The sequence below is a fragment of the Dipteris shenzhenensis genome, chromosome 2 (genome assembly GCF_047967505.1).
Source record: "Dipteris shenzhenensis isolate YYH24624 ecotype China chromosome 2, Dip_SZ_1.0, whole genome shotgun sequence".
Taxonomy (NCBI): domain Eukaryota; kingdom Viridiplantae; phylum Streptophyta; class Polypodiopsida; order Gleicheniales; family Dipteridaceae; genus Dipteris; species Dipteris shenzhenensis.
In genome coordinates, this window is record NC_141597.1 from 60,395,028 (window position 1) to 60,415,994 (window position 20,967).

A 20,967-nucleotide genomic window follows, 5' to 3' on the forward strand; every position below is an offset into this window, starting at 1 on the left:
CTCCTCAAACACCTTGTGTCTCATTCGCTTTTTATAGATTCTTTCTATTTAAAGAAACTCTCATATTTTCATGCCAAAACGTCGTTACTCTAGCAATTACTTTTGCACTTAGGCTATCACTCATTTTCTTGCGTTCTATTGAAGCCCTGAGACTTCTCGGATCGGGATGATCGTGCATTGCTTCTACTCTACTTTCAACCATTGGAGCCATGTTGGTCCTTCTAATTAACAACATCTTCGACATTGTGCGTCCAAGCCATTTCTTCTTTATTTCTGGGGACACCAACATAGCTAAACTCGCCCTCTTTGTAGTTAGTTGATCTAAACTGTGTAGCCCTTTTACTTTTCTGTATACAAGCTATTTCTTAGGTTAGAGAGCATCGGCTCTTGGGCGTGCATCTCCCGAGAAGTTGGTAAGGTTGTTACTCTATGAACTCTAGGGTGTAAGCTAAAGCTTGTGAAGACCCGAGACTGGTATTCACAGGAATGGCCTAATGTTACTGCCTCGAATGCTCCTACCAATCGTGACACCACAACTCATGTTCTTCACTCCGATGGCAATGATTTAATGTGTGCATCTGCAACTACTTCCTATTGCTTTGCAAGGAGTCTTTTTTCTTTTTGTTATTTCTCCCTTCGTAAATGTTGTAAAAGTGTCTTCTGTTGCCATTTTGATATCATGCTATTACTTTTCTCGACCCGCAAGCTGTTCCTTGTGCCTTAACTAGGCTTTTTAGCTTTCGTGTCTCACCGCCTCTGTCTGCTTTTCTTGCAAGTCATAGTGAGCTCCATGTTGCCATTGACGCCATGGCCATAATCAGTCTAGAATAGACCCAGAGAAGCTAGCTTGTGAGGCAAGCAAAGAATAGAAGATAACATCCGAAAGAAGACAATGCCAAATCAAAGTTTGCATAAGGTCACGTCGAGGTGCGTGTGAAAGCTAGCTTGTGAGGCAAGCAAAGAATAGAAGATAACATCCGAAAGAAGACAATGCCAAATCAAAGTTTGCATAAGGTCACGTCGAGGTGCGTGCGGGTTACAGGATGTTTGCAGGACATGGGGAGGTTGCAAGTACTTAATATTTCAAGATTCGATGGATGGGAGGTGTGAAAATTCAAAATTAGCAAGAGTAAAAAAATTTTAAGCTGTCGGGTTTCCCCCTCCAGTGATACATGTCAGCTGCTTCAAAAGACAAATAGGCCAACGGGCACGCTATCGGATTTGTTGCCATGTATTATGACATGCAATTACCTTTGACATGCTTATGAGCCATATAGCAAGCAAGTGTACGAAAAAAGAAACAATTCAAAATTATCAATAGTATTGGATTTATCTTTACACATGCACAAATTGCACATTTTCAACTTCTTCCATTTTAGAGTGAATTTAGGCATCAATATCAACAACTATCAATGTTTTAAGACCACCATACAATAGTTCCACTAGTTTGGATTCTAAAATTTTAATTCGTTTTAGTTTTCAACAAATTAAAAAAAAAAATATGGAGTGTGCCGTCAAATGGATGTGCATCACTTTAGCACATTGGAGGCCTGTGAATCCATGCCTAATGTTCTCATTTAGGTGTGTCCTTGGGTTGAGGAGAAGCTCATGTAGTGTACTTTTGAATGATTACTTGGTTGCATGTATGTACAAAATAAAATTTTGATATTTTTGAATAAATTACTATATCCTATAGTCCTCAGGATGCATGCTTCACATGCAACATAGCACTTGTAATGCTTTAATGATCTCATTCCAAATCCTTATTCCATAATTTTTTGGTCTCATGTTCAAGTTTGGAATGTGTACTACGACTTGAAGACAAAGTTTGTTGAATCATGTTGAGCAATGCATGAGTTATGGGTCATGCAAGATATCTATATACAGAAAATTCCCTGAACCTCACAGAAAATGGCTACACGCAAGCAAACAATGATTTACCAAGTATATTATTGCATTACATACCAACCTCTATGCTTTAGAGATTTACCACATGTTACATGCACTAGACTTAGACAGTGATCTTTCAAGGCATACGGCTATTGGACACACAATGAAAAATATAGGGTGTTATAAGAAAACTGAAATTAATGACTAAATTCACACACCGATCATCTTATGTGCCGTAATTCAAATCTTGGGACAAACCCCTCTTCAACAAACATCTAATGTGACTGAAAACCACCACACCATGCACCCTTAAAACGACAACAATGTGGATGTGTATGGAATAACATCCACAAACAAAGTTTATCCTACCTCTCAGATGCAAATTCAGGCGCTTGCGTGTCACCCAAACACTACAGCACACTTCAATAGAAACTAATGTATCATCAAAAGAAGTTGCACCATGAGTTTAAAAGAAATTCAAACAATACGCATAAAGATTGCAACAAGCATCGAGTTGGAAGCACTATTCTGCCTAAGAAGTCCTAAACCTTAGGGTGATACAAACTAAAGTTTTATGATTATGTTTACATTTCTGACAACATTAAACATGTATAGATTCAAGAATCCAACTTATGTAGTTCGAGCATGGATGAAGTCACTCTAACGATCAACGATTTTCGAGTTTGTATTAGGTAGTTACATCAATCAAGTTTCATAGTTTGTATTAGGCAGTTACGTCAATCAAAGTTTTACAATTTGTATTAGGCAGTTCTCCAATCAAGATGTCGAGTTTGCTTTAGAGACAGTTTGTAAAAATTATGGCAATTCAGGATGACAAGAAGAGACTACCATGATTGGGGACATATTACCGTCCATCGAATCACCGGACAATCAATGACAAGTCTACGCAATCGAAATTCCTTTCGTAGATCATTGAATTTGCATGCTTGAATTGGGAACTATTGCAGTCGTTAATGCACACGAAATGAACGATGCAACAATCGCCGCACTTTGGCGATTGATTTGCTTGTAAACTGCATTCATTCTGTTACTTGAGTCTTATCATAATCCGTGGCCGTTTGTAAAAAAATTGTATCGCAAAATGCATAATCTGCGACTGCAATTCTAATCCATAGTGTGTGTTTGATTTGAGCGAGAAGGGCAGACTTTCACATTCGAGCAAACCATAGCGATTGGAAGATGTTCTTCATCCATCGCCAATCCAAGCCTCGCGAAATTTGCATCATCATTCAAACCCTGCACAATCACAGCTTCTTGGCGATCGTGATTGTGGATGTGCGTAGATGATTCCTAGGCTACAATTGGACCAAAATCATCTCCTACAAAAATACTAATGTAAAACCTAAGGGGCAGCTAGAAGCTCTATAGCCTTCCCATCGCTCGCGAGGAGCCATAGCCATGAGCTGGCCATCAGATCGCGAGGCCTTCTTGCTCCATGGACAAAGGGCATGGATGATGGACAAATCATTCCGACAGATGCACAATGTACACTTTGTGCCGAGAGTTTCCAGATCAGAAAGGTAGGATCACAAAAGATGCAAAACCATGGTGCGCATTATAGCGAGGAGAAATAACAAATACCAAAGCCAACATCGAAAAGCCAAGAGTGGAAAGATGAGCAAGATAAAGCGATGAAACCAAGCCAGCTAATAGAAGTTGGAGAAAGTGACCTCCGCAAGACACCATACATCCGAAACTCGTCCTGTTCTGAGGCTCTGGGATCTATGTTTCCCACATAGACGCGCAACATAGCCGTGGGATGAACGTTGTGTGTTTCTTGAGCATGATCGTGAGTACATGCTTGAATTGGTGGTTCTTCACACTGGAGCTATTGAAATAGTGAAAAAAGATGTAACGGTCCAAAACATCGGACCACGGATGAATGCCATATAGAATTCTTTAAAAATAAATAAAAAGTCAATGAAAAAATCACACAACTTCGACCCAACTGATCCTTAAGCACCGACCCAACTGATCCTTAAGCACTGTCTCTAGGAGAGCCAGGGCTAACAAATTAGGGGAATATATTGTTAATGGTGTTTTAGAGTAGAAGGCATAATTTTTAATATGTGGACTTTACTTTCTTCTTAAACATTGAGTTAAAAATTCTTCAAAGTGGAGATGCCATTCTATGCATATATCCTAAAGCGCAGCCAAACGTTCACTCTTGCAGAGTTGTCGGTGGAGGGTTAGTTGGTGAAAGGTTCCCGTGATGAAAAGCATCTTTACAATTATTTGATTCAATCACAAGCACACGTCTTCACAATTCACGAGCATTTACCCTGAGGCCTCGTTGTGAAAGGACGAGCCAACGAAAGAGGTGGTTACAATCTAGAAAAATTCATGCCTACTCAAAAGGGGAATCAAAAAGATAGAATTCTGCTTGTATTGAAATGCAGGCAGGCTGCTTGGAGGCAAGCAAAGCATGGCTTTTGTAGCTTGCAGGTGCAAAGGGCAAATGCTTTTAAACGAAGAACATATATGATCCGTACCTGTCAAAATTCCTGTTCATTGTGATGATCCAAGAGTTCAAGGCTTCCAGGGAGCTGGCGGTGGAGGAGAAGGTGGGAACAATGGTGGGATTCCAGCGAAAAGAGTGTTTGAATCGATTGTTCCGGTATCTCCACCCGATAAAGAGATCAACGCTGCAGCCAGTAGAGCGTTGCCGGCAATCGTTGGCTCCGTGAAATTGAAGTTTGTCCGGTCGTCTAGAAATCGATCTTTGCTGTCGGGACCTCCCACCATTGCTCCTTGAATGACGTGAGGATTGGGGGATTTCGTGTCCCTGTATTTGTCTGCGGTTATGCATCCGCGGGATCCTACATTGCTGGGAATTGATGCTCCGCGGTGGTGAACACGAGTCGGGTAGCGCTTCCCGTATCCCACTACGTAGCTCATCTTGTTGGGATTGTTCCCCAAAATGTAGTCGATCTGCGGAAGCAACGAACGGAAATTCAGCAGCGCAACCTTTCGAAATTCTGGCAGACTTCATGCTTTGACGGATTGTATTGATGCCATTGCCATCTTAGAATTGTTGAAGAGGAAATTTTTGATACATTCGATCGACGAAATGGTATCCAGCAGATCAAGCGTACCTGTGACCTCGAGAAATTTCTCAGCACTTTTGATGTAAAGAAAGTCGGCCCGCAGCTCCATCCCGGAATGTCCGACATCGTCATATAGTCTGCGTAAAGAGCAGCCAGGAATGCCGCGCCTGCATTGTATTGCAGAGGAGCCGGTCGTCCGCGATTTAATTGCACAAGCCCCCCTGTAGCAGATTCCATCGGGAAAATTGTGATTCCCATTTCAAGTGGTACACATCTCGTTTGCAATCTTATGCAGAAATGAGCTCGCTCGTGAAATAATTAGCTTTGCGGCAAAAGCCCTGCTGCCCTACCTTTCGTCACATTGAAAGTGTGGAACGTAGGCAGGTAGGAGCACATCGCGAGGTTGGTCTGGTTGTTGTATTGCTGGAGTAGATCCTCATATGGGAAGCCCGGGTTCATCATCATTCGCAGCCTTGTCAATATCACCTACCAGGAAAATAAAACCGACGGACAAAATTACCGTGTCGTGGATCAAACTGAGTTTAACTGACGGATCAATCGGTACACAAAATGATTCGCACTGCGCAGAACAATCATTCCATGAATGACGGAAGAGCATAGACTGTCTGACCGTCACAGTCACACAATCGATCCATCCGCACGGGGCAGAAGAACATGGGATGTGAAATTCAATAATCAACAAATGAGAAACAGTGAGGAGATGAGGAAGGACTTAGATGTGAACTATGGCCGTCGTCTACGTGCACGACAACCAAGTTACCAAACTCTCTATTTTCAACGCACCTCGGCACCTGGGAGCTTATTATCCCAGCTGAAGACTTTCAGATCGAGAGAACTTCCTGCAACGGCATGAGCGTTCTTGGCGATTCCGGCAGTGGTGGCCAGACCGAGGTAGGAAGAATTGCCGGAGGCGAAGTAGAGCCAGGAAGCGCCCCAGATGTATTCGTCGTAGTAGCCGGTGGAGTTGTAGAAATTGGCAGCGTCGGTGACTGATTCGCTGTAGCGGCCTCGAGGCCCCCGAGAAAAGGCGAAGAGGACGCCTGCGCCATGGAGGAGAGTTGCAGAGTAAGATTTGTCGTCTTTGAAGACGATGGAGGCAGCGGCCATGGCTGCGGCCATTTCGGCTGCAAGGTCGGAACACCTTCCGCACGACGACACCGGTCGAGTATAGTCCATGTCCTCGGGCCTTTCCCAGCATGTGTGATCGTTGTTGCTTCCATCTGTGCTTGTCCCTACTCCCACCTGCGCCCCCCCAAATTTTGTTGCGAGAATCAGATCGTTGTTCATCCCTGACTACACACAATTGCTAGCATTCGACGCTTGGCACACCGATGCACGTTTTACATCCATCCGACTTTCGTTTACTTCACGTCAGCATTCGTAGTTGTGGTGTCTATCAAATGCAATTCCAACTTAATAATTTGTTCATTCTCATGCCTATTTGTGATTCGTACAGTATCGATTTATCGTTTCGATTTTGTAGAAATTCTCTTTCTGATTTTCTATCGAGCTACGGCGGAAGATCAGAATGCAATGGTGCTTAACATTTTTGCATTGCATTCCTTAAAACCTTAGCGATTCCCATGAAAATTTGATACTCTGACGAATGCAGAACAGCAAAAGAGTACATTGCGAAGCTATGAAATCGGGAAAAAAATCCCTTGCCTAAAAAGTCTTCCGACCTTACCTGCGCATACAAGATGTCGATGCTGGGAGCGCTGTGGTTGAAGGTCTTAAGCATGTAGTCCGTCCCCCATTTGATGAGCTCCTTGACGTGGTTCAGCTCTCCGATGGCTTCATACTTGGCGCTGTATTCGATTACACTCCAGCTGAGGATGGTGATCGTGTAGGCCCCCGGAAAACCAAACTTGATGTTGTCCCCTGCGTCGTAGTAACCTCCTTCCAGATCCGCTGTTGGCTGACCGTCGTGCACCGCCGAGCTTGCGCGCCATGATATATTGTTGCTCTTGGTCAGAACTCCAGCTACATCCGCGAAATGAAGATCCATCAGCCTATGCGGGAACCCGGGACTCCGCTCAAAATGGCTGCAATGTCGACAACTTACGAATACCTACATCCGCCCCAATCTTGCTTCGACCAAACGTATCACATTGACAAAATCCTTGCAAGGAACGCAATGACGACAAATTCACCTATCAACGACCAGTTCCTACCGTGTGGAGGGTAAGAAATTCTCAGCTGCCAAAAATTAGGTTTTTACCAGGCATCGTTATAAGACTGAAACAGTTCGAAATTAAGGCGCATCACAAGCCATAGAGGACCATCAGGAACTGAGTGCAGATAAGAGGGCGGGCTGCTTACACTTCTGTGCGTTGAAGAATAGGAGAACCTTGTGCAAAGCTTGCGTGTAGCTATCCTCGGGTGGAGGCGGAGGGTGATGTCGGGGGACGAGCTTAACGAGCATAACTATAAAGGCTGTGAGTAGGACGGCTGCGAAGACAGCCCAGGCGATGTTGCGGAGGACCTTCCGGCTGCAAACCACGCATCCCAAGTCGACATACTGCTTCTTCTTCTTCCCTTCAGGCGGTCCAAGCAACCAGCTTTGCTGCGTCTCCTCCAGCTTCTGAAGCGAAGCTCTGTCGAGATCCAGGTTCCTGCTTCGTTCGTCGTCCGTAGCAGAGTCCATCGACACGTCGAAGGAACCTCCCCATGCGTTGTGAGCGTGCATTTTCGCGACGTCTATGCAGCTCCTTCAACTTCAATTCAAGATTGATCTTGTGAGCGAATGACGTACTTCGATTCTGCAGCTGCTTCAAGCAAAAGTGCTGTTCGAACTCAATTCCAATCCTGCAGCCGCTTAAGTAAATTGCTCCACTCCGACATTATTGAACTCAGGATCTGCTTTCTGGCGCGATCTGTTATGAGAAACGAATTGCCGGTCCGATTCAAGGCTGGATCCGCAACATTGCATTGCTCTGCGTCTCAAACCGCGCAAATTGCGGGAGCTGCATGATGCATCCGAAACGGTAAATTCAATTTCGAAACATATGCCAATCCAGTGCAGAGCTTGAGAAGCCGAAATCTGTTGAGATTCCGGGCTCCCGCAGGTGAACAAATCGAAAATGAACGAATGGATGGATCGCCTTAGCGAGCATCTGTGAGCAAAAAAGGGGCAAATTGGAGATGGATACTTTTAGAGAGGGAGGCAGTGGAAGGAACAGCAAAGCTTCATGGAAAAACGCAGAAAGAAGTTCGGAGGGGGAAGACAGTGCAGACAGAAAGCACAAATAAGCAAAGCTTAGGCCCCTGAAGTCGACCGGCTACCTCCCGCAGCCCCCCTCGACCACGACGGGACATCGCCGAGCGGATGACCGGTCGCAGCCGCCGGTGGCCCACCTGCCCATCTACCCACCCACTTTGCTTGCACCTCGTTTGCCGTTTCTATGTCATTTTTCAAACTCTCTTTTGTGAGATATTCGGCCTGCCCTCTAGATGGTAGCGATTCTGACTTTGGAGAAGGGAGAAATGGAATTATTTTTGGCATGCCAAAGGCAAAAGCCTAAGCTATCTATTTCTCTTTTTGGCCTGCCCTTCGTGGGTAGGCCTTACTGAACGTTCGTTTTGGGACATGGGCAATATTCCTTTAAAAAAAAAAAAACTTCGTGAATTACTTGATTGGTGCATGTGTCCTATGCAAGTGTGCATGGCTTGAGCGTCTATGGTGGTAAGTGGCGATATTGCGTGGCTTCGGCGTCAACGGTGGCAGGTGGAGCTCCTCTTCATTCTCAATGCACACTTCAACTGTGGGTCTTCGAAGCGTGGATATGGGCACAGGTGGCATTCTCTTCGTGTTTGTCGTTGATGGAGAGGATCATGGTGGTCTTCGAAGCGAAGATATCGGTGGAGCTGGCATTTTGTTCGTGTTTGTTGTTGACCATAGCTTCGATTTTCGGTGGTGCGCATGGAGGTTCTGCGAAGATGTCGTGCTGTACTCTGTTACAGTTTGGCGAATCTCTTCTCTATAGATTTCTCTATAAAGCCGATGAAAAAGTTTGTAAAGGTACGAATTTCGTTTCGTTTTGCTCGATCGCTTTAGCTTCAGACATAGGAGATCATGAAATCATGGAGCGTGAGGTTGTGGACGAATCTGGAAAGCAACCCTCTCCACCATCAATGGATAGTGGGAGCAATAACGCATTCCATAGGGGTGTGGCTTCTTATTTTATTGTCTAGTTCTACGTTCCATTCTTGTTTCCAATTCAAGTGATGAGTAGTTCATTCGTGGACAAATTCAATTTTCTCTTTCATCGTTGAATTCCAATTCCTTCTGATTGTCATGCATGGCTTCGTTTGTCGAATTCCTGTGATGAGCTTTCCTACTGCATGGAGACGCTCAATCGTGGCTGTATCTTGATTGAAAATGTTCTCGATCTCTACACTACATGATTTTTAGTTTGGTACCATAGACAAGTTGGCGTCATATGAACCAAGTTAGTTAGCCCATTTCGATCAAGTGATTATAGGCAGTAGTACTGGAATGGACAATCGAACGTATTGTAATAATTCAGAGTCAGTATGTACATGCAGAGATGGTGAAGCACGTGGCTGTTAAAAATGTAGCAGAATTTGTGGAAGATGCGATGTCAGTGATCAGAGGTTTTCTCGTGATTCCTTTCTTGGTTGTCTTGCTTATGTGATTCGGGAATGTTAACGAAACAGACTAATTATCTTGCATGTGGCGCAGAACCAGGCGATCACAACAAAGATGAAGGGAGACGATCCACGTCAATCTTTGGGACTCCTCTAGTGGCTTGTAGCGGAAGCATACCTCCTAAACAATCTGAGCTATTAAAACACTCTGCGATCAGTAAAGAGACCAAGCGTTCACTGCAACAAGTGTTCCAAGTAGCAACAAAAGAGGCATATGTTGAAGGTATACGTTGTCTTGGGGTTCTTTTTCAACACAATATAGTATTTCTTGCACTAATGGTTTTGGTTTATGCTTTCAATTGTTTAGCGATCAGATCCACTATAATTTGCGCTAACGCTGTTGTGACACTAACTAGAGAAAGAGTATCAGAAGTGCTCTGCAAACACCCATAGCTACATAGATTATGACTATAGTTCCTAAACTATTGTGATTATAGTTTATAATTATGGTGGGCTGCAGACCACGCATAACTGCATAATTTATAACTATGGCTCGTGAACTATTATGACCTTGGTTTGTGATTATGGCTCGTCAATCGTTGCACTTTCTTCTTTCAACTTGAGAATAAACGTTTTTGGTTTCAGTTTCCTAGTTCCACTAGAGTTTTTAAGTTGCTTAGAATTTCCAGAGATTCTCTATGTTTTCTGTGTTTAGCTGTGAAGGTCGCTTTGTTTTTTTGTTGCTTTCATTTCACTTTGTTGGTTGTGTAAAGTTTTGCAAAAAATTCTCTGTTTTCTAGCTTCAGTTTTGTAGTTTAGTATTTGCAGTGGAAAAAGCAATATTAAACAATCAAAACACCCGTTTTTTGATTGCTTAAAGTTTCAGGAAATGTTCTTTGTTTTCTAGCTTGGGTTTTGAAGCTTAGGATTTCTAGTCTAGAAAGTAATATTAGATCATTAGGACATCGTGGCTTTTTGTGAAATATGAATGCAATAAACAGTAATTCCATTTAGACATAATTGCAATTAAAATTTCAACTAAGCCAAGAATTTGTTTTTACATATTTGCGAACGAACAAAACATTCCAGCGAGCAAGGCAGTATCTTCACAAAAAGTAGAAAACAAGGAGCTCCAACAACCTTTTGGTGAAAACAAAGCAATGTCCATCAACCATCTTGAGACGGCACCAGATCAAAACACGCTAGCTCTAGCTAGCACACGGTTCATAGGAGGAGACAATACCCTTCCTTTGCTTAGCATCAGCCAAATCACAGATGCCATCACCCATCATTTTGCGTTCGAGGGCAAGCTCCTCGTGAAGTATGAAACTTTCAAGGACAAGAAAGCTATGTACGCCACTCGATTGTGACTCGATTGTGCACTGACTTCACAGATTGCCACAACTGCGAGACTGTTACCTTGGTTGTCCCTCATGCCTTTGTTTACCAATACAATAACTCCCTTGTCTTAGACTCATTCTATAGAATTGAGGGTGCTCTGCCACAAAAGAGAGGACCAGGCGAGGGTGGTAGTTGCTATTTCTCTTTGTATGTTGATTGCTCCTCTCACATCATGGATGATACGCAATAAGCAAGGCACAATATCTATTGTGGTCGCAACCATCAGTGTAGTAGTCATAAAAGTTGATATCGAGAGTGGAGCAGTGGACCAAGTTGTGGTAGCCGATGGCACGCGTGATGAAGACTATGCAACTGTGAGTTCACATTCTTGGCTTCTTTAAGCTTCTCTCAATTAACTGATCCTTCTATGACTAAAAGAAAAAAGGTGCTTTGCAGCTTGCTTTTGTCTCGGAGTGCAAGAGTGTTCTCTCACGACTTGTGCAAGAATTCAATGAAGATGGGATCGTGATGTACACTTTGAAGAATGTCTTGTACATGATGAACAAGAACGCACTAGGATTTTACAATTTCAGTATACTTGCGGAGATTCCAGATGGGCAGAAGAAAAGCGAGCTCCAAGAGGTTCATATGGCGCAAGTTTCTAGGCTTGGATACGGGCAAAGAGTAAGTTGACTTGCCTTGCATAAGCCACAATCGACCTTAGAATTGTCACAAATTTTCCTTTTTTCATTCTGCAGGTCACTGGTATATTGCACTTCATGAACCTCAATGCACAATTGTTGGAATACCAATGTGGCAATTGTGGAGGAGCACGAGTCAATCATGATCCATCTCACCCATACAGTTACACTTGTGTGAGCATAAAATACATTGCAAAGGTTCCATTGCTGAAGGGTTGCATATCTTCGCATGACAATCCAGATGTGGCAGTTACGATTCGTGGGGTTCACGTCGACACACTGCTTGGTACCACCACACCTTTCACTAAGCTCTATGCTCAAAATGTTATGGGTGTTCGCTCCATGCTCCTGAACATAAAACCAAGTGGTAGTTTCACAATCAATAGCTCAGGCCATCTGGTTGCCTTTGAGCCGAACATGTAATAGCTCTTTCAACAAGTCTTGCTTCGCTTGTGTTGAATGCATATTTCTTTTGTCCACGGCCTCAAGAATACAAACTACTTTTTCTTTGTGATTTGCTTCTCCCCGCACAACACAAAGAAAAACACACTATGGGCGATCAAGTAGACATGAAAGAGTATGATAGCAATAAAAACAACATATTCAAAATAGCCCACCCAAATAAACACGATCTGATTTTATGCTTGCCCGATTTCCTTCTGTCACAAATTTACGACCAGCTCGCGCAAACCTTGCTTGACTCAGTCACCTCTACTTCTTGTCCTTTGCCACCATGGAGGGAGTTATTAGCAGCCCATGGCACCGAAGCACGGACAACACTCTTTGATTTCATCAAGTCGATAGTGAAGAACATTGCAAACTCACATTCATTGATACACGATTGTCTCTTGCAACTTTCTATCGCCACACGCTCTTCTTTTAGTGTCCTGTGTCGAGATAGCTCCGGCTTGCATCCATTGTTTCTTGTGCCGATTGAGAATGCACCAACATGCACTCTGCTTTTAGACGAGACAATTTGTCCAGTAGAATTAAGACCGCTCCATGGCAAAAAACGTAAACGGGCTTACTTTGTCTGGGGTGCAGATGATGAACAGTGTTTGCTTGCATTGGTTTGCGCTATGCCGCACTCAACAGTGAAGGAGATTGCAACCAAGCACCTGAACATGCACCATTCGTGCAAACACTCATTTCAAGCAATTGTGAAGTGCACATACAAGACAAAGAGGGAGTACACCCTTGGCCTCACGATCAAAGCTAATAACAACAACATGACCATCAATCCAGCAACGCATGCACAAACTCCAGTAAACAGGAGCCAAACAAATGCGGGTAAAAAAAACAGCCATCACGCACCCGTTCAGCTAGCGACAAGTCCATTGCGCGGTAGTTGTTGGCTATACAAGACACACCTTCACACCCTTGTGCGAGTTATGGAACGCCCGAGTTCAAGGCCAAGATGCATCGCAATCGTGCATCCGCAACAGATTTTATGGTCAAGCAAAACATCGTTGCTGTAGGTTGTCGGTCGGCGTTCCTTCTTTGCAAACTTTGCTACTCACACATTTGAAAACGTCAAATCCCTAGATTTGCATCTACAAACATGCCCTTGAATTCACATACAACATACACACAACTTTTGAACTCCTTGGAGCTGCGCTTGTTTGCCATAAGGATACCTTTTGCACAAATTCGCGAGCTAACCTACAAGAGACAATATGGCTTGCACAGTGCAATTGTGAACATGTTTGCTGATGTTGATAGAGCTCAAAGTGTTTTGCCAAGGTTTTTGAGTGCCAGTTTGACTATGATGGTTGCCTTGAAACGCAAGCTATACTGTACATCATACATGAAAAAAGTCGATCATGCCACATCGAACGCCGTTAAGCATGCGTTGGAACAGTCTCTCCATTCAGCAGCTCCACCAAACGAACGCGTCCGCAAGGTTGGCAATGCAATCTTGAACACACAACACATTAGTTTGCAACAAGCTACATATTTAACATTGTCTTTGCCACTTACGAGCTCTTCAAGGGAGCTTTGCTACATAAACACAAGCCCTCCTAAGGAATGCACTTTGTTACTACGACGACGATCACAGCTCCAACAGATGGATCCTGAGAGCACATACATTTTCTTTCCCGATGTAATAGCAAAATACAAATCCACACTGACAACGTTGCACGACCTATGACTTGCGGAGTACGCTAGCACTTGCACTATAACTGCCCATGGCACAAAGAAAAGGAAGTGACCGAATGTATTTCGCTTCAACAACTATAGCAAAACTAACAACCCTGAGAATCACTACAGAGAATTATGTCTTCTATACTTGCCATTCTCTGGAGAGGAGCTTGTGATAAATGACACATTGAGAACATGGCATGACTTGTATTGCCAAGAGTAAAACACAATCGATACCAACAAAAGCAAGTTCACCAAGAATGGAATTCCCCTACACAACTGCAATAGTGGCCTAATAGTGTCCTCGTCAACCAGTACACAAAGCATGCAACAAGTTGAGTTTGACCTAGGCGTTGAGCTACAAACCTTGCACAAAGCAAACCAAAGCAACAAGACAACTAGCATCGCTTTCTCGTGCATGCCTAACTCAATGTATCACCAACAATTGCGCAAGCTGAATGCTGTGCAATGACTTTTGCTTGAGGGCATTCTACTAAAATAACACCTTGATCCAAACAACCCTTTTTGTCTTTTCTTGACGAGAGATGTTGGGACAGGCAAGACCTTCGTACTTTTGCTAATTGTCCAAAGTTTGTTACGTTATTACTTGCATGAGAACAATACATCTGCATATCTGTATGGCCACAAGTTGTAAATGAATAAAGAACCGATAGCCATGCATGCAAAGTACAATCCATTCTCAATATAGTAGATCTGAGTATATAGTGCATACTTATGTTAAGAGTGCTTGGGTGAATGATGATGTAATTCCCACTCTCAAAGTTTTGTTGCTGGCATATACTGGGGAAGCTGCTTACAACATAGGTGGTGTTACAATTCTTTATGCTCTACACCTACCCTTGCTCATGACAACATATAGAAGCCTCACAATTGAAAAGCTCCAACAACTCTCCCAAGCCTACAAGGATGTGCAGTTAATTGTTTTTGATGAAATATCACTAGTTGGCCAGAACACTTTCAACACCATAGACCTACATATGCGTGAGATCAAGCACAACCATGTTCAACCTTTTGGTGGCATTGATGTGTTGTTTTGTGGGGACCTCTACTAGGCAAATCCGATAAAGGACAGCTGGATATTCTCATGCAAACCCTCCACTCTGGCTCTCTCACCCACAGTTTGGAGAGACAACGTCCTCTATTATAAACTGACAATACCTATGCACCAAGAAGACCAAGTTTTTCTCGACCAATTGAATAGAATCCGCACTACCATGCACACCCCAGAAGACATAGAAGCCATAAACAGGTCTTACTGTCGCCAACCACAAAACATAATCGAAACCCCACATCTCTTCTACACAAATGTAGCAAAGGACACACACAACCACAACGTGTTCATGCAATTGACAACAACACCATATCATGTACAAGGAAAGGATGTGAGACACAAGACATGCAGCAAAAGTAATACGAGTTTCTACAGACGCTAAGTCCACAAGTGGTCTCCATAAAGAATTGCACCTGAAGCTAGGGATCATTGTAAAAATTTGTGCAAGGAATCTTGACATTTCCGATGGATTGGTGAATGGTGCAGGCACCGTCTTCACAGGCACAATTTTGAACAAAACACCTCCCATTTTGTGGGTAGGGTTCACAAATGTAAACGTAGGAAAGCAAACACGAGACACTCACTCACATCTATATATCGAAGAAATCGCTAGCACATGGACGCCAATCCTACCAATAGTGTCTGAATTTCAAGTTGGCAAAAATAACCTCAACAATATTTGCAGGTACCAATTCCCCATACAACCAGTTGCGGCAAGAACAATCCACCGCTTGCAAGGCCTCACATTGGAAACCCTCGCATTCGACCCTTCTACCATACAATCACATGGACTTGTGTACACAGCACTATCTCAAGTCCGTGATCCAACAAAACTATACATATTGAAACCTCTCTAACACATGAACATTAAAGCTGACCGTGTAGTCATCAAGGAGCTCGATAGGCTTCGAGCGAGAAGTCCCTGGAAAACAAAGCAAATCGATTTCGGCTCAGATCAAAGCATTGCATCCTTGTAATCATTGAACACACGGTCTTTGCCAGCACATAGGGATGACATCATGTCCTCAGCTAGTGTCCTAGCATCGACCATCCTCTGTGTACAAGAAACACACACACTTGACTCAGACCGAGCCTCCATCCCATCTTTCACGCATCTCATTGGCACTAGAGGCCTCGGCGTAGCAACATATTACAAACCAAGCCTACAGTTGACTACCCAAGACTTCACCTACAACGACGGAGTTGAATGTTTGGTGGCATCCTTCATAATGTCGCAAGGACAAACAATTGATGTCGTAAACATATACAAATCACCAAAAGCAAGCACATCAGTTGTCCTGTCGACTCTCCAGTAGGATTTGCTACAAGCACAACAACCCGAGCACGCTTACATTATTGTTGGTGACCTCAACATTTGCAGCAACAAACCTAGCAATGCTCTCAGAGCACTGACAACGCTCATGCAAGAACACAACATGACACAACTAATCACCCACCCCACTACAGTCCATGGATCGATGCTAGACCACATCTGGGTTAGCGATGACAATACAAAATCGGCAACACACGGGAGCAACTATTTTTACTGGTTTGACCACTCGCTCATTTACACAAGCATCCCAATCACTTGGTCTATCCCTTCGACACTGCTCGCGGTTGGAAATTTGCCCACTGCGACTTTGCTATGGTGTCATGCATAGGAGCATGAATGGTTCAAAAAGATTGATTGCCCACTTATTTGTGTTTCCTTCTCATTTGAGAAATCAATACTTGTTCATATTTCATTGAAAGTCATCAGCACGTATTGAAAGTCATCAGCACGTCCTCGTAGGCCAAATGAATGGTTCTCAAACATTCATCTCTCCCTTGTTCTCTATCTGTGGGGAATGTGAAGGGGAGTTTAATGTTGTTAAAACTTTGCTATGATGCTCTGATTCTCGTTAGGATAGTGGAGATTTTAACATAGGGCAAAACTTAGGTGGTGGCTAGTTAGAGATATCATGGTTAGGAGGTTAGTAGGACATCATGGTTACGAGAGGAATAGATAAGAATAGGGTTGCGTTTAGCTTAGGTTTCTCCCTCTTGGCTTGCTTAGACTTCCGCTTGTTGCCTTGTGCTTCCTCCTTTCTGCTCTACTACAATCTATCGCTCTTACCTTGTGCATTGGCGACTTGTACCTCCCTTTTGCAAACCTTGCAGAGGCGGTCAAAATTGTTCCGTCGTCTCTTGTGTGATCTGTGTATTTCGGTATTCTCTGTGCTCTATGACTCTGCATGCACAGATATTCGAATCTTGTTCGGCGTTCGATAATTTCTACGCTTTGCGACTCTGTATGCAGACATTCGGATCCTATTCGGTGGTTTCTATCTTGTTTGGTGCTTTTCGTATATCGGGCTGATCAAACTTTCCAAATTGAAGTTTTAAATCAGTGATTACGAAAATCGATCTTCTGTGCGTTTTTGAGTGTCCTTTGGTTATATGTTTTCTATTCGGGGATTTGGTGTCTTCTGGATTGATTCGTTATCTTTCGGAGTCCATTTCTTAGTTTGCTTGCCTCTGTGTACTACGAAAGTGCTCATTGCATTTTCTTGTTCAATTTTTGAGTGCATATTAAGGTTCTTCTGCCCATGAACTTAGTCATTCGAAGAGGGCTGTGTCATTCAGAACTCTCCGAATAGTGTTTACGAAGCTCTAGTAGCTTTTCTATGTCCCTGCTTTGTATATGCTTGCCCTCTTTCTTGAGCGATTTTTGAGTGCATAAGGTTCTTCTGCCCGTGAACGCTGTCATTAGAAGAGGGCTCTATCATTTGAAACGCTCGGAATAGTCTTTTACAATGCTCTGCTAGTAGCTTTTCTAAGTGCCTGCTTCGTATATCGCTTGCCCTCTTTCTTGAGCTATCAAAGATTGCCCTCTCTTTGATTTGCATTCTATAGGTTGACCAGTCGCATTTTAATCTAATGCTTGGGCGTTTCTTCGTTTCTTCTCCCGCTTATGCTTAGTAATTTTCTTACAGGACCAATTACTCCTGCAGCTTTTGCAAGAAGGTGTGGAGTTATTCTATTTGTAGTTTTCTCTTTTCTCAAGAATTTCTCGAGGACTTTAAGTCTTGCAGAAATGCTTATTTAAAAGCATGATTTTGGGAAAGTAAATAACCATTCTCTTAGTTGTAAAGTTTGCATTGTGGATGACAAAAGAATAGAAATGTTTTCTTTTTTGATACTCTGTGTTTCCGTGCACTGTGGAAGTTAGCACAACATAGCAGATTGAAACTATGCAAATCTAGTAGCTTTCATTTTCGATTTTTCTGGAATCTTGTAGAAATGCTAATACGTACTTTCTGGCTTGACCTTTCTTTGCCTAATTGATTTCTCATCTGCTCTTTTTAGGTATGCGGGAAACTTCAGATAGTGAAGTTGAATAGCATTAAAATTGAATCTGTTTGTTTAAATTAAAAAAGTGTGAAGGTTGGTTGGCAGGCATCTACACACCACTGCAGTGAATGTAAACAGCACGCTGCTATAAGTCAATAAATGACTTTGCAAGGTAAAACCATGCTAAGAGGTTCCTTGCTAACAAGTGTGATTCTTAAAGGAGTCATTGTCGACAAGATACTTGGCTGCATGGTTCCTCTCTTTGTATGCAAATAGCTCTTTAAAAGCAAAAGTCACATTGAGTAACTTATAGAAAGTTGGCACCTTCTTAATAAACCCACGAGGCCATATCGGGGAGTTCTTCCCCAATTGACCTGTGAAGCAGTAACTTATTGCAGATCACTCTTCTATGACTCTCAAAAGTGTTGAGAAGTGAACCCCTTTCGGTGTTTTGGTTGCATGAGAGCCTCCTGGTTTTGGGAATACATCTGAAAAACCTTTGTGTCAGGAGTGTCCGTAGTGTTGACTGCACTTTTATTATCATGCTGTTTTCCCAAGAAAATGTAAATACTTGATAATACTTTGCATTGGCTTTTGGAAAAGCAACTTCTGTCTAGCCATACAAAGCTTCTTGTAAACTTTTTAGATCAACCTCGTATAATTTGTAGTTGCTTTTTCAAGTAAGGAATGTACACTTCCATTGTAACATATTCTTTCATCAAACATTGTACACTTCCTCAAGCATCTAATATAAGCTACAAGTTTTGCTCTTGAGTTAGTGCAATAAGATTCCCTTTAACAGCTTCACGCAACTTCCCTTATATTAGTAAAATCTTCAAGAAGTGAACAACTTTCAGTATGCTGGGAACATAATTACTGTTACTTTTTGGAGTACAGTATGGGCAAAGTTGACTGCAATTTTGTTATCGTGTGCTTTCCAAACTGTATATTTGAGAATACTTTCTGGAAACAAAGCTTTTGCCTCACAAAGCTTTCATACGATTAATATTACATACTTTACAATTACTTCCATAAGTATGGGAGAAATACTTCCAGATTAACATACTTTTTCGGCCCACATTGTATTTTTTAAAAAACCTAACATCAAGCTGAAAGCTATTTCTCCAAAGTAAGTTCACTAACAGCTTTCAACTTAATTTTCTTCACACTCCAAAAAAAGACATGCTGTTCTATCCCTTCTTCAACATACATTGCCTTGCATATGTTAAATTGGTGGAGTCGATTTGATCCTTGGATTAGTTTAAACTCCTTGGTAATAAACCAAGTCTCCCAGATTGAAATTAGGCTCACTTGATCGGTGTCAAGTATCTTTAACTGTAGTCAATTCTTTGACCATTAAAATAACTCTTTTGAGTATAATTAATCTAATGGAAAACCCTTTAATAATGATCAAAGAAATGGTCAACTATACTTTGACTTAGGATATTTACATTGTGGTGACAGTTTCCCCCACTTTTACCAGCTCCCTTGTGGGTAGCAGGTCACTGTCTACCATTGTCACCTTGTGTCCAACAATGCTTGCATGATGTCAGGCTCAGGCATGGGATTGGTTTTGCCCCTTGTAAGCCTTTCACTATTGAGATCGCTTCTTGTGGATCCTTTCTTTTCTTCTCGATTAGGGTTTCTTATGGCATCTTGTTGAGTTGCTGAGGGTGTCCACCACTGTCACCTTGTGCACAACAATGCTTGCATGATGGCAAGCTTGGGCATGGGATTGGTACTGCTCCTGCTTATGGGTCCTTTCTTTATCTTCTTGATGTAGGGTTTCCTATGGCATCTCGTTGAGTTGTTGAGGTAGAGGTGACGGCGTATGTTTGATGTACACAATAGGTTGAATAGGCAGAGCTAGAGGGCAAGATTGGTACGTGGAAGTGGGCAAATGATTTGCAAAAAATCCTACATTGGTAGATATTGTAGACTAAGATGTTTCCCTTATTGCCTCCTTTCTCACAAGGGCACATATATATGTTTCGAATGTAAAAATTACTAAAGTATACTCTAGACTCCATGAAGCACACTGCTCCAAAGACAACGATTGGGTGTCATAGGGAGTTCCCCCCACTTTTATCACCTCCCTTGTGGGTATTAGCTCACTGTCCACCATCGTTACCATGTGCCCAACAATTCTTGCATGATGGTAGGCTTGGGCTTGGGATTGGTACTGTCCCTTGTAGGCCTTTTACTATTGAGGTTGCTTCTTGTGGGTCCTTTCTTTATCTTCTTCATGTAGGGTTTCGGCATACCATTGAGCTGTTGAGGTAGACGTGATGACGGTTGTTCGATATTTACACTAGACTCAGCAGGCAGAGCAGGAGCGTGGGATTAGTACGTGAAAGTGGGCAACTGGCTTGCAAAAAATTTTACATTGGTAGTTATCGTAAACTAAGATGTTTCCTCTATCACCTCCTCCCTCCTCACAAGGGCACAGATATATGTTTTTGTCAACAATTTTGCTCCATGAAGCCCACCGCTCCAAAGACAACGATTGGGTGACATAGGGAGTTACCCTCGCTTTTATCAGCTCCCTTATGGGTATCAGCTCATTGTCCCCCACCATCACCCTGTGCCCAACAATGCAGAAAGTGTTGTTCAATATCGTGCCGCTGTTGTGGCCTCCCAAAATTCCAATACGCCCTCATGTCCACTGCGATCTCCATGTCTTGGGTTAGCTTGTAAGTGACTGACACCTTCAGACTACCAGGGAAGCCTGCATAGTTGTCTGCAAAGAAAAGTTGGAAAGGAGGTTTGCGAGTTTTGACAATATTGT

The 20,967-nt window shown here is 42.8% G+C and overlaps 1 protein-coding gene across 1 annotated transcript; it reads right to left on the reverse strand.

The window, feature by feature from the left end:
- Positions 1-4,070: 4,070 nt before the first annotated feature.
- Positions 4,071-8,104, reverse strand: LOC147905078 (endoglucanase 25-like). The gene is made up of 6 exons (XM_087390049.1): positions 7,302-8,104; positions 6,667-6,962; positions 5,763-6,221; positions 5,309-5,444; positions 5,007-5,179; positions 4,071-4,842 (listed from the first exon to the last, which is right to left on the reverse strand). Exons 1-6 carry the CDS (start codon positions 7,666-7,668, stop codon positions 4,441-4,443), a joined length of 1,833 nt encoding a protein of 610 aa, XP_087246175.1. The 5' UTR covers positions 7,669-8,104; the 3' UTR covers positions 4,071-4,440.
- Between the last annotated feature and the right edge of the window lie 12,863 nt (positions 8,105-20,967).

What these genes read in the sequence shown, in the direction of transcription:
- LOC147905078 (XM_087390049.1), bottom strand. Translation starts at nt 7,668, where the DNA reads ATGCACGCTCACAACGCATGGGGAGGTTCCTTCGACGTGTCGATGGAC. An exon ending in ATTCTTCAACGCACAGAAGT is followed by an intron (nt 6,963 to 7,301) that starts GTAAGCAGCCCG and finishes TCGCGGATGTAG; the next exon opens with CTGGAGTTCTGACCAAGAGC. An exon ending in ATAAGCTCCCAGGTGCCGAG is followed by an intron (nt 5,445 to 5,762) that starts GTGCGTTGAAAA and finishes TTTTCCTGGTAG; the next exon opens with GTGATATTGACAAGGCTGCG.